This window comes from Pantherophis guttatus, chromosome 14, assembly GCF_059756535.1.
Source record: "Pantherophis guttatus breed Tessera chromosome 14, ASM5975653v1, whole genome shotgun sequence".
Classification (NCBI taxonomy): domain Eukaryota; kingdom Metazoa; phylum Chordata; class Lepidosauria; order Squamata; family Colubridae; genus Pantherophis; species Pantherophis guttatus.
In genome coordinates, this window is record NC_142076.1 from 11128101 (window position 1) to 11142489 (window position 14389).

The 14389-nt window shown below is 46.6% G+C and overlaps 1 protein-coding gene across 3 annotated transcripts in view; it reads left to right on the forward strand.

Moving 5' to 3' along the window:
• Window positions 1-14389, forward strand: part of RAB11FIP3 (RAB11 family interacting protein 3) — an 89987-nt gene that overhangs the window by 60520 nt on the left and 15078 nt on the right. For 2 of the 3 annotated variants that reach the window (XM_060692949.2, XM_060692950.2), the window contains exons 5-6: window positions 2914-3090; window positions 12188-12223. In XM_060692949.2, coding sequence (XP_060548932.1) covers window positions 2914-3090; window positions 12188-12223 — 213 coding nt within the window. Of the gene's footprint in view, window positions 1-2913; window positions 3091-6588; window positions 6724-12187; window positions 12224-14389 lie in introns of all 3 variants that reach the window. The other variant, XM_060692947.2, reaches the window with a different exon arrangement.

Below are 14389 nucleotides of genomic sequence, written 5' to 3' on the forward strand. Positions count from 1 at the left end.
CAAAGACCCTGACCGGAAGCCCCCTGTTCAATTCTGGAGCCAATCGGAAGTCCGGTTCCCCCCACCATCATGTCTCCTCCTAGCGCGGAATCCTTTTTCCTCTGCTGACCGGAAGTCTGGTTCCCCCACCATAGTGTATTCCCCCAGCCCGGAATCCTTTTTCCTCTGCTGACCGGAAGTCTGGTTCCCCCACCATCATGTCTCCTCCTAGTGCGGAATCCTTTTTCCTCTGCTGACCGGAAGTCTGGTTCCCCCACCATAGTGTATCCCCCTAGCCCGGAATCCTTTTTCCTCTGCTGACCGGAAGTCTGGTTCCCCCACCATAGTGTATCCCCCTAGCGCGGAATCCTTTTTCCTCTGCTGACCGGAAGTCTGGTTTCCCCACCATAGTGTATCCCCCTAGCCCGGAATCCTTTTTCCTCTGCTGACCGGAAGTCTGGTTCCCCCACCATCGTATCTCCTCCTAGCGCGGAATCCTTTTTCCTCTGCTGACCGGAAGTCTGGTTCCCCCACCATAGTGTATCCCCCTAACACGGAATCCTTTTTCCTCTGCTGACCGGAAGTCTGGTTCCCCCACCATCGTATCTCCTCCTAGCGCGGAATCCTTTTTCCTCTGCTGACCGGAAGTCTGGTTCCCCCACCATAGTGTATCCTTCTAGCATGGCGTCCTTTTTCCTCTACCTGTCCTAACTGAAAGCCCTATCAATTGTGAAGCTGACTGGGGACAGGGAGCCGCAGCAGGGGGATGAAAGAGCCACATGCGGCTCCAAAGCCACAGGTTGCCAATCTCTGCCCTAGGAGGTTCTGTGAAAAACTTGCTGTTTTGCACGTGCACAAACTACTTGCTATTCCAGAAGATTTATATCTGGTTTTCTTCTATAGCCCAGGGCTGTCTCCTTTGACAGGCACCAGAAAGACAGGCTGCTCCATTATTTATTTTTTAAGTCCTTTTAAATGTAGTAAATACTGGGGATCAAACCTGAGGCTTTGTGCCACGTTCAGCCGATCTGCTGCTTGCAAAATGCTACAAAATGATAAAAAGAAGCGCTTTGAAGCACATTTCAACTGCAAGAAACAATGACGTGAACATGAAAGCGGTGAGAATTCAGCCCACATGATGTTACAGTGTGGAACGATGTACAAATCCTGCAAAGGTGGCTGTGTATTTCTAGAGCTTCTTTCGTTTATAGAAAGAAAATGCTGGGGGTGAGAAACAAGAACTTCTGAATCCAAAGGGAATGTCCTCCTTTAAGCATTAGATTCTGGTCACATCAAATGCACTGCACTGCTTGTATTTTTCTTTTTAACAAGATTTCATGTCTTTGCTGGTTGTGGCCCAGCTGCCTCCTGTAGACGTTCAATAACTAGCACTTTGCTTCCAAGGTGACACTGCTCCTACACACTGAGCCCCAGATTGTTCTGGAATGGTCTTCTCCAAAGTCTTCCCTCTAGAACAGGGGTCGGCAACCTTAAACACTCAAAGAGCCACAAAGGTCCTAACCGAAAGCCCCCCATTCAATTATGGAGCTGACCGGAAGTCCAGTTCTCCCACCATAGAGACTCCTTCTAGTGCGGCGCCCTTTTTCCTCTGCTGACCGGAAGTCCAGTTTCCCCACCATACAGTCTCCTCCTAGCGCAGCGTCCTTTTTCCTCTACCTGCCCTAACCAAAAGCCCTATCAATTGTGGAGCCAACCAGCGACAGGGAGCCGCAGCAGAGGGATGAAAGAGCCACATGCGGCTCCAGAGCCACAGGTTGCTGATCCTTGCTCTAGAAGACCAGTGCTTCTCAACCTTGGCAGCTTGAAGATGTTGTGGGACTTCATCTGGTTGGGAAATATGGGCTGTTGAAGTCCACACATCTTCAAGGTTGAGAAACATTGCCGTGTGGCAAAGAGCTGTGGTGGCACAGTGGTTAGAATGCAATATTGCAGGTTAACTCTGCCTACTGCCAGCAGTTCGATTCTCACTGGCTCAAGGTTGACGTAGCTTTCCATCCTTCCGAGGTCGGTAAAATGAGGACCCAAATTGCGGGCAATATGCTGATTCTGTAAACTACTTAGAAATGGCTATAAAGCACTGTGAAGCGGTATATAAGTCTAAGTTTTATTACTATTGCTCTAGATCAGGGGTGTCAAACACAAGGCTCGCTTAGATCTGGCCTGCGGGGCCACCCTGGAAACAGCAAAGGACAGGCTCACGGTGCCTCTGCCAGTGAAAATGGGGCTTGGAGGGGCCGGGCGCAGGCTGCATTTTCGCTGGCAGAGGTTTAGCAAAGCAAACTAAAAACAAAACAAAAGGAGAAATGTTTCCCCTTTTACATTTGGGCATGCAAGAAGGGACAGGAAAGGAGAAAGGGAAAGAGGAAAGACAAAGAAAAAGATGGGAAGAGAGCAAGGAAGGAAAAATAAGGAAAGAGGGGATGGAAGAAGAAAGGAGAATGAAGAGGGAAGGGAAAGGGAAAGGGAAAGGGAAAGGGAAAGGGAAAGGGAAGGAAGGAAGGAAGGAAGGAAGGAAGGAAGGAAGGAAGGAAGGAAGGAAGGAAGGAAGGAAGGAAGGAAGGAAGGTGATGAGAGTAAGGGAGGGTCTGAGGGAAGTCCTGCCTTAGCACTTGGCCACCCCAGGTGCCCCCCAACATGAGTGACATTGAGCTGGCCACGCCGCCTGGCCCCACCGAGGTCAAACACAACCCTGATGTGCCCCTCAATGAAATTGAGTTTGACATCCCTGCTCTAGATGAACCTGGGAATTTAGAGATCTACACTCCCAGCCTCTTTTCAGTGTCGTCTCTGGTGATGGAATTCCTGAATTGGCCTCCGGTCACATCACAGCAATGTGTAAACCGTTCGCTAGGTCCCGTGCCCTCTTCCCGATGCCTTCTCTTGATGCTTTGATCCTTCTTTTTCTCCCAACAGATCCCACCCTCATGACTTGTCCTTGACCACCGATGTCAACAGCCACGCCATCGTCACTGTAATCAGCGGAGAGGAGCATTTTGAGGACTACGGAGAAGGGAACGAGGGGGACCTTTTCTCGGACAGCTTGTGCAATGGAGAGAGTGGCTTCAGCAGCTCCTCTTTCCTTTCTCCCAGGTATTTATTGGCACATACGCACGAGCCAGTGGCCCTCAGCATTGCTTTCAGGTCCAGTTAGGGTGGTTTTTTTTTTTTTTTTTTTTGACACACTCGCACGTCACAGGAAGTCCAACGAAGGCTTCTTAAGAATAAGCAAGAGAGATGCCTAGTATTGACGTGTTCAAGTTTACATCTCGTCTGTGCTTGTGATGTTTTTCTTAGGGAGGGAGGGAGGGAGAGAGGGGGAGAGAGAGAGAGAGAGAGGGAGAGAGAGAGGGAGGGAGAGAGAGATGCTCAGGGAAGCTTGTTTGCATGATTTCTGTCCAGAATCTGAAACAACCCCGGAGAAGGTGGGATAATCTGGATTAGCACAGCCTGGGGGAAAATCCCGTTTTGATTTTTTAATCCTTCTCACTCCTGTGCTATATAACCCAGCTGCAGTTACAGCCAAGAAAGAAACCTTGAATGATCTCCTGGACTATATAGTACCTCGTGTGTATGTGTGTGTGTTTTAGATCAGTAGTCCTCAGCCTTTACTTCGCCACAGAACCCCTTTAAATACCTTTTCTGACCATGGACCATGGCCACGGACCGCCAAGACTTAACTCAAGATCCTAACATTCCTTTCAAGCCTTCACAGTCCTGTGACGACATGGCGGAGACCCCGGGGAGGGGGTGTCCACGGACCACAGGTTGAGAACCACTGGTTTAGATACCTCGTGAACTTTCTCTTGGTCCTGAGGTGGATCAGGAGATACACAAAATAAACCGATGGAGGCTTTCCACTATCTCAAATGCCTCAAACAGGAAGGAATAATTCAGAATCTTAACTTTAAAACATAGTCCTAGAGAAGCAACTGTGTGATTAAATTGAGAAGACTTGGAAGAGCCAAATTTCAGCCTTGGAGACCTCTCCGCATCTTCATGTCATCAAGGCATGGGAAAGAAGCAACGAAGATGATAAGGGGTCTGGAGAATAAACCATATGATGAATGGTTAAGGGAACATTAGGTATATCTAGTCCAGGGGTCAGCAACCTTAAACACTCAAAGAGTCACAAAGGTCCTAACCAGAAGCCCCCATTCAATTCTGGAGCCGACCAGAAGTCTGGTTCCCTCACCATAGAGTCTCCTCCTAGCATGGCATCCTTTTTCCTGTCCTAACCAAAAGCCTTATCAATTGTGGAGCTGACCGGCAAAAGGGAGCCGCAACAGAGGGATGAAAGAGCCACATGTGGCTCCAGAGCTGCGGGTTGCTGACCCCTGGTCTAGTCTAATGACGAGAAGGATCAGGGGGGATGGGACGGGACCCATGATAACTGTCTTCCAGTACTTGAGGGGCTGCACAGAGAAGAAGAGGTTGACTTGTCCTCCAAAGCACCGGAGGGAAGGACAAGAAGCAATGGATGGAAGCTTGCTAAAGAGAGATCCAACATAGAACTAAAGAGAAAATTTTCGGACAGTGAGAACAATTAATCAATGGAACAGCTTGCATCCAAAAGTTGTGGGTGCTTCAGAATGATATAAGGACCAGGGGTGAAATGCTACCGGTTCGGACCGATTCTCGCAAACTGGTAGTAAAAAAAAATGCTACCCGATTGGGCGAACCGGTATTTCCGACGATCCGCTAGGCAACGATCAGCTGTGACGTGCGATTTATATTAGCTGGAATCGTCAGATTTCCTGCTTTCTAGCTAGTCTAAATCGCATGGTACAGCGGATTCCCCACCCCCCTTGCTGTTCTACTTTCCTTTGCAGACTCAGAAGGCTTCAAAATGTTCCTTTTTTAGCGCTGTGCACGAAGTGCGCGCTCGGTAGCAGAGTCACAGAACCGGTAGCAGAGGATTTCACCGCTGATAAGGACCCCTGCCTTGGGCAGGAGGTCAGACTAGAAGACTTCCAAGGTCCCTTCTCTCCTCTAGGATTCTATGGTTCTCAGAAAAAGGCTTGCTGAGAAATCAGGCCTTGACCGCACACTCTTTCCTCCAAGTTGTGATGCCCACCAGACAACTTCAGTTTGAACCTACCCATAGCGGGGAAAAATCCAGGGAGAAGAAAGGAACCTCTTGATTTTTATACCAAAAGTTTGGGAGATAGGATTGGGAAAAGGGGGGTAGTGTTGCCAGGTGGGGGGAAGAAATGTTAAACGTATGGTTCCAAGGGTGTGAATCTCCTGTGGTTTGTATGCATCTTATTTCTCTGTTCTGTTCAGTGGAAGATGAATGCTTTTTCTGGTGTCTCGTTCCTTCACAAAACAGTACGGATGAAGATCCCACGATTGATTTTTTTTTTTCCCCAGCAGTTTGCCTGTTTAACTGTGTTTGTTTGATGATTGCGGCTTTCACAATTAACCTTTCTCCGACTAAGCCTGCTGGCTTTCAGAAGTTTTATTTCCCTGGAAGGGAATGTCAGTCACAAGCTAGCTTTCCCCCCCCCAAAAGAAAAAGTAAATCTTTTCTGTTCGTTTATTTTTTAATACTGTCAGCACCAGCCATATTGATATGCCCCGGTAAGACCATACTTGGAATACTGCATCCAGTTTTGGTCATCATGATATAAAAAGGATGTTCAGACTCTGAAAAGAGTGCAGGGAAGAGCAATCAAGAGGATTAGGGGGCTGGAGGCTAAAATATATGAAGAACGGTTGCGGGAACTGGGTATGTCGAGTTTAATGAAAAGAAGGACTAGGGGAGACATGATAACAGTCTTCCAATATCTCAGGGGCTGCCCCAAAGAAGAGGGAGTCAAGCTATTCTCCAAAGCACCTGAGGGCAGGACAAGAAGCAATGGGTGGAAACTAATCAAGGAGAGAAGCAACCTAGAACTAAGGAGAAATTTCCTGACAGTGAGAACAATTCATCAGTGGAACAACTTGCGCCTCCAGAAGTTCTGAATGCTCCAACACTGGAAGTTTTTAAGAAGAGATTGGACAATCACTTGTCTGAAATAGTATAGGGTCTCCTCTTGAGCAGGGGGTTAGACTAGAAGACCTCCAAGGTCCCTTCTAACTCTGTTGTATTGTTATAGCAATAGCAATTAGCACTTATATACCGCTTCACAGTGCTTTACAACCCTCTCTAAGCGGTTTACAGAGTCAGCCTTATTGCCCCCAATAATCTGGGTCCTCATTTTACCCACCTCGGAAGGATGGAAAGCTGAGTCCACCTTGAGTCTGGTGAGATTTGAACTGCCAAATTGCAGTCAGCCGGCAGTCAGCAGAAGTAGCCTGCAATACTGCACTCTAACCACTGCGCCACCGAGGCTCATTATTTTGACATATAGATGTTTCACGACCCAACTAAGTAACATCATCAGCGCTAGCACTTGTTGGTTTATGAAATGTTGGCAAAAAAAGCCCCCAGGGTCAAAGAGCACCAAGGACCCCTCACTCATAACTTTTCAACTTTCTGTTTTTGAAAAAAAAACCAAAACTTCTGTAAGCCACCCAAGCTACGACTTTTTTGCGTGTGTGTGCGTGTAAAAGACCTCACTTAACGTGTCAATGTGATTTCTCTAGCACCAACCCACTTGCCACGAAACTGCACAGCATTATCACTGACGAGGTGTTTGAGTTTTACTGTAGCCAGTGCCATAAACAAATCAACCGCCTCGAAGATCTTTCCTCCCGCCTCAGTGATCTTGAAATGAATAGGTAACCGGTTTGAGGCATGGCACTTCCTTTCTTAAAAGCATGAGCTGTGTGTGTTTTTAATCAAGCATATGTCCTTGCTTTTCGATCTCTTAAAAGAAAAAAAAATATGCATTGCATGTCGGCAGACTTTCTTCAGCTAGCCTGGACGTTGGTTCCTTCTCTTGTATCTAAAATCTAAGAAGATTGAAATCCTGTTAGAAAGAGAAATTATAAAGAAAATTTTAGAATATGCAGAAATGAACAGATTAACACTGAGAATAAAAGATAAAGAAGAGTCGATGTTGTTAAGGATATTGGTGTTGTGTTACCAACCAGCAGAGTAAATGCACAAGGAAACGTTGCTGAGAGCAATGTATAAGAGTTATGCAAACTGGTTTATCAAAAGCTTACTTTATAGTAGAAAAACAGTCTCATAGTCTTTAAACAAATTCCAAGTCTTTGCCAGTAAATCAGTCCAGTAGTTACAGAATCTTCTTACCCAACAAACAGTAGTTGATTAGAATAACAAACTCACTCTGGTTCACAAACCACGATGGTTGCAGATCCATCAAACGATGATTAGCAGATAACAACTCCTCTCAATGGTAGCTTATCATAGCAGCTCATCATCATGGCAGTATATCATAGCAGCTTCATCATCTCATCATCTTCATACACAATGGCAGCATAGCATAGCAGCAACTGAACATGTTACAATACCTTGCTTAAATACTCTCACAACCAGTCATTACCTAATTACAGCATGACTCAGCATTAAAGTCACATAATACATTTACAGATTAAAGTTACAGTACACTTATATTGCCTGGACAACTGTTAGGCTCAAACCATATCCTAACAGATGCATTTCAAGACCTGGGATAAATTTTATGATTGGTTAGATAGGAAATATGAAGAAGGGTATGGAGATAAAATAGATATGGAAAAGATGGGAGAAAATAATTAGAAGAACAGAAACCCAGATGATGCCTAGGTAAAGGGAGAAAGGGGAGGGGGAGGGAAAAAGTGAGATTATTATAAAAATGTACACAAGTGATGAAATAGATGTAATTATTAAATAAATAAGAAATAGAAATGAGAATAGAGAATAAATAGAAAATCGGGGCTGCTTGAATACCATTCTAGATTGAATTGAAAAGGGAAACAATGAGAGAGGGAAAGGAGTAGAGAGAGAGAAAGGGAGAAGAGAGGAGGGGAGAGGGAGAGAGAGAAGAAAGGGAAAAGGAGAGGAAGAAAAGGGAGGGGAAAGAGGAGTAGGAGAGAGGGTTAGAAGGGGGAAAGAAGAGAGGAGTGGGGGAAGGGAAGGGGAAGTAGGAAAGAGAAGGACAGGAAGAACGAAGAAAGTAGGAAGAGATAGAGGAAGGAAGAGAAGAAGAAAAGTTGTGGCAAAATAAAGAAGGGTAAATGGTAAAAGAGCAGCCCCGAACAATTAAAAATGAAAAATGAAAGTTAAAAGATAAGATGAATAAAAAATGATGGATAAATGACTGTACATCTAAATATGTTTATCAGAAATATAAAATATAATATAAAAAAAACTTTTTTGGAAAAAAAAATCTTCATTTACATCAGGGGTGTCAAACTCGATTTCATTGAGGGCCGCATCAGGGTTGTGTGTGACCTTGGGGGGGGCGTGGGGGGGCGTGGCTGGGGGGGCATGGCCAGCTCGATGTCACTCATTGAGGCTCTGTTTTCAGCCGCGAAGGCCTCCTGCAGCCCTCTGCCAGCAAAAACAGAGCTTGGGGAGGCCACGGGCAGCTTGCCCGGGCTCCGTTTTCGCTGGCAGAGGCCCCGCGGGCGGGCCCCACGGGACAGGTCCAAGCACCCCGTGGGCCGGATCTAGCCCCCCGCGGGCCTTGAGTTTGACACCCCTGATTTACATGTTCCTTCTCTTGCTTTCTTCCATATTTTGGATCCATTATTCTCTCGGGTGGGATATACCACCAGCGTCCTCTAAAAGGACACACGAGTTTCTCAATAACAGGGACCATTATTGCTTGTGGAGAATGCACATGGTCTGACCCCGATCGTTTTAACGATAGATAATGCCGTCAGTGCTTCTAGAAATGGCCTTCCTTCCTTCAAACCCAGAAAGCCTCTTTGATGGTTATTTAAGCTTAAAGCAAGGACATTGCTGGTGGGAATGCTTTATGTGTGTTTGTGTGTTCTGCTCTACAGCTTTCTCTTTGCATGGTTCCCTGTGATCCTAATGTGGATGCGATGCTTAATTCCTCCTTAACTTGGCGGTTTGTGATCTACATGGAGCAGAGGTGGAAGCGGAAAGAAGAGGAACGTGCCAGCTGGTTACAAAAAATGAGGACCGCTACCTCATGAGTGGTTGTCAACCAATGAAAGTCTACCATCATAGGATGGGGGCCCTCAGAGCAGTGGTGAAATCCAATTTTTTTTACTACCGGTTCTGTGGGTGTGGCTAGGTGGGCGTGGTTTGGTTTGGTGGGCATGGCAGGGGAAGGATACTGCAAAATCCCCATTCCCACCCCGCTCGGGGGCCAGCCAGAGGTGGTATTTGCCAGTTCTCCGAACTACTCAAAATTTCTGCTACTGGTTCTCCAGAACCCGTCAGAACCTGCTGGATTTCACCCCTGCCTCAGAGGTGCTATTCAGCAGGTTCTGACCAGTTCTGGAGAACCGGTAGCGGAAATTTTGAGTAGTTCGGAGAACTGGCAAATACCCCCTCTGGCTGGCCCAGCCCCCATCTATTCTCTGCCTCCCGAGTCCCAGGTGATTGGGAGGAAATGGGGATTTTGCAGTAACTTTCCCCTGTCACGCCCACCAAGCCACGCCACACCCACCGCCACGCCCACCAAGCCACGCCCACAGAACCAGTAGTAAAAAAATGTGAATCCCACCACTGGGGGCCCTTCTCTGCACTACCAGAATTCATAGGGACTAAAATTTAGGGCTGCCCTATCTTATTCAGCAGAATGGGGCAGCCCCCTGAGGAGGCAATTTATTTGGAAGGCCATGAAAAGTCAGGTTTAGTGTCCAAATTCATTTACAGGTAGTCTTTGACTTATGACCACAGTTGACCAGCATTCCCATTGCTAATTGAGTCGTGCCTTGATTTTATGACCATTTTTCACAGTCGTTAAGCCCATCACTGCAAGTTGTTGAGTGCTTCCCTCATTGACTTTTGCAAATGGTGATCGCAGGACCTCATAATAATTGTAAAAACATGCCAGTTAGGAGGCGCCTGAATTCTGATCATGTGACCATGGGGATGCTGTGACGGTCATAAGTGCGAGGATCGGTCACAAATCACTTTTTTCAGTGCTGTTTTAACTTCAAACTGTCGTTAAACAAACGTTTGTAAGTCAAGGACTACCCTGCATGGTGTAGCATGGTTGCTGGTGCAGGGAGAGGGTCAGGTGAGAATTTTGTAATTTTGGAAGCTTTGGAGTGGAGCCTTTGCTGATGAAGACTGATGGGGAAGTCCTTTAATCTGCAAAATGTTGCCCGTCTTTATTTTTGAGTGATGGTTCCTCATGTCCTTGAGGGAATTATTTGCTGGAGGTGGTCACTTCCCAACAAGGCCTCTTCTGATGGACCAGAACATCTAGAACAGTTTTTTTCAACCTTGGTAGCTTGAAAATGGGTGGACTTCAACTCCCAGAATCCTCCAGCCAGCAGTGCTGGCTGGGGGATTCTGGGAGTTGAAGTCCACCCATCTTCAAGCTACCAAGGTTGAGAAACACTGATCTAGAAGGACCTCAAGTTGAGGGAAGGCTATGCCGAATAAAGAGTAAATGCCAAGGCTGTTGGCACTCTTGATGGTAGCCCAGCTCCTACAAGACATATCTCTGGAACGCTTTTCCTTACTGCTTAATTTCCAGCCATCAATTTATGGTGAACATTCATATTTGTAATTTACTTCGATGGTATTTCACAGGAAAACATACCTTTATGTGTATTGCGAGTGTGGTTGTTTGGAATACCCCTGAAAGAACAAAATGTGATGTTTGATGAAGCGCAGAAGATGAAGGAATAACTCAGGGAAGGCCCTCTGGAAGCCATTGTGTGTGTTCAAAGAAAAGTGTGACGTTGTCCTAAGGGAGACCGGAGAGAAATTCAGACAATCCAGTGAAATGTCATTCAGTAATATAAATCCCAAGAGAAAGTGATACTTGAAACGTGTAGAAGTAGAGCTAGCTTTCTAGATGTTGGTAGAACATCTAGAACAGATGGGTTCTGAAACAGCTTGGTCCAGGGATATCTGGATCAGATGCTTTTGGCTTGTATGGAGAGCTGTGTCCTTGAATGTAGATCTTGTATAGATAGCTCAGAAAGATTTAGCCACCAAATAGGACCAAGGGTGATGGAGACACCCAAAGACCTTCAGAATTGCATGAGACAGATGCATCCATGTATTTCTCTGAGCTATTGAATCCCGTCCCCGCCCCCCCACCCCTCCAAGACCATAGGGACACTATCCCAGACACCCTCCAAGGGTTGCTGTGGAATTGTATTTCTTAATGTTGTTGTTAGTCATGAAGTCGTGTCCGACCCATCGCGAACCCATGGACAAGGTTCCTCCAGGCCTTCCTGTCCTCTACCATCCTCTGGAGTCCCTTTAATCTCACGCCGACGGCTTCAGTGACTCCATCCAGCCACCTCGTTCTCTGCCATCCCCTTCTTCTTTTCCCCTCAATCGTTCCCAGCATTAGGCTCTTCTCCAGGGAGTCCTTCCTTCTCATTAGGTGGCCAAAGTATTTGAGTTTCCTCTTCAGGATCTGGCCTTCTAAAGAGCAGTCAGGGTTGATCTCCTCTAGGACTGACCGGTTGGATCGCCTTGCAGTCCAAGGGACTTGCAGGAGTCTTCTCCAGCACCAGAGTTCAAAGGCCTCAATTCTTTGGCACTTAACCTTCCTTATGGTCCAACTTTCACAGCCATACACTGCAACTGGGAAAATCATCGTCTTGACTATACGCACTTTTGTTGGCAGGGTGATGTCTCTGCTTTTTAATGTAGGAGAACATTAATAATATTATTATTAGTCGGGGGAGCAATTTTATTACCTGTTGGCCGATGGTTTCACGTTCGGTGAAACCTTGTTTTGTCTTCTTCCAACGAAATACCTGGATTATTGCCTCCTTGGCAGGCCACTCAAAGAGAGGTCTCGCCCTGAACCAGAAAAAAAAAAAAAACCTTTGCTGGCTGGGGAATTCTGGGAGTTGAAGAAGAAACTGGTCTACAGGTTCCAGAGAGGGTCAATTGTGATGCTTCTCTAAGGAAAGCACCCTTGGGAGGGACTTCCAAAGGTTGGCATGGCCGGAGGGCTGAGACGAAGGGAAGGGCGATGCATGCAACGTGGGAGTGGTATGTTTGTGTGCTGTGCTGCAAATTGTAAAGGATACGGCTCTGTCTTTGCTTGCTTCCTGTTTCACCGTGACTTGTTTGGTGTCAGCTTTCCTGACTTAGTTTTCCTGTTGTTTGTTTCCACAGCCCGAATAAGAGACTCTCCAGCAAAAAGGTAGCAAGGTAGGATGGTGTTTCTTTTCTTCCTTTTCCCTTGTTTTGAAGGGATCCGGTTTTCCTCGGGCAGTTTCTTCTCATGGGGCGGGAAGGGAAAAGGATGAATTGTTACTTCCAATCACCAGGAATGTCGTGGAATCATTTCTTTCTCTGATCAATAAAGATCTCCAAAGGAGAGAGCCATTCGTCTTTCCCTGGCGGAGAAGCAGATGCTTCAGCCAGTTAGTGCCCTGCATAGCTGGCCGTGCCCTCAGGATTCTTCTTTGAAATTGGATGGATAATATAAGTGTCAGCATCTGACCAACCCCCTTTGGGCTTAGAAGCTAATTAGCCCTATGTTTGTGTGAATGCATGTGTTGTATGGGGACGCGGTGGCTCAGTGGCTGAGACGCTGAGCTTATCGATCGAAAGGTCGGCAGTTCAGCGGTTCGAATCCCTAGTGCCGCAAAACGGGGTGAGCTCCTGTTACTTGTCCCAGCTTCTGCCAACCTAGCAGTTCGAAAGCACGTAAAAAATGCAAGTAGAAAAATAGGGACCACCTTTGGTGGGAAAGAAACAGCGTTCCGTGCGCCTTTGGAGTTGAGTCATGCCAGCCACATGACAATGGAGATGTCTTCAGACAGCACTGGCTCTTTGGCTTTGAAACGGAGATGAGCACTGCCCCCTAGAATCGGGAACGAGTAGCTCATATGTGCAAGGGGAACCTTTACGTTTTTGTGTGAATGCATGGAAGGGAGAACCCCCCTAGAAAAAAAATCCCAAGTTTTGAGGGCTGGATTAGGAGGTAAAAAAATATCTCCAAAGAAAATAAAAAATAGGGATGGGTGAGATTTTGCTGGGGGAATGACGTGGGATACAGGTAGCCTTCAATTTACAACAGTTCATTTAGTGACCGTTCAGTTACCACGGCACTGAAAAAAGCGATTTATGGCCACATTTCACACTAAAGACCATTACAGCAGTGGTGAAATGTAAAATTTGTTACTATCGGTTCTGTGGGCGTGGCTTGGTGGGGGGGGTGTAATGTGACTGGGTGGACGTGGCCAACCATTTTTTTCCCCTTTTAAAACCATTTTTTCTACAACCTCTTCAGCCGAAGAGGTTGCAAAAAAAAAAAAAAAAGCTTTTAAAAGTCTCTGACGATCAGGCAACTCAGCTGGGATCATCAGAGGCTTTTAACAGCATTTTTTCTACAACCTCTTCGGCCAAAGAGGTTGTAGAAAAAATGGGGGGACATGCGGGGGGAAGGGATTTTTGCTACCAGTTCTCCGAACCACCCAACACCATCACTACCGGATCAGGCGATCCGGTCCAAACCGGGAGCATTTCACCCCTATATTACAGCATCCCCCATGGTCACCTGGTCAAAATTCAGGCCCTTGACAACAAGCATGTAATTATGTCGGTTGCAGTGTCCCGGGATCATGGGATCACCTGTTATGACTTTCTGACAAGCGATGGGGAAGCCAGATTCACTTAACAACCGTATTATGAACGAGAACGGCAGCCATTCACTTGACAGCTGTGGCGAGAAATGTCCTAAAAGGTCCCTATTTTGGCTGTTCACCGCCCTGAGTCCAGCAGGAGAAGGGCGGCATACAAATTTAATAAAATAAAATTCATTTCATTTTTCATTTTATTAAATTTGTATACCGCCCTACTCCCGAAGGACTCAGGGAGGTGAACAGCCATAAAATAAAACATATAGATACAAAATTTAAAATAGAGATAAAACAAATTAAATAAATTTGGCTGAACCATTTTAAAACCCCAATAATTTAAAACCAAATTTAAAATTCCCATTTAAAAAGAGGAAAAGTTTAGGTCAGGCCAGCTTGATGAAATAGGAACGTCTTAAGCGCGCGACGGAAGGTACGCAGATCTGGAATCCTCCGTATCTCCGGGGGGAGCTCATTCCAGATAGTAGGTGCCCCCACAGAGAAGGCTCTCCCCCTGGGGGCCGCCAGTCGACATTGTTTGGCCGACGGCACCTGGAGGAGCCCCTCTCTATGGGAGCGTACTGGTCGGTGGGAGGCTATTGGTGGTAGCAGGCGGTCCCGCAAATAGCCAGGTCCTAAGCCATGGAGCGCTCTGAACCAAAACCTTGAAGCGCACTCGGAAGACCACCGGGAGCCAGTGCAGCTCGCGCAGGAGAGGTGTTACATGGGAGCG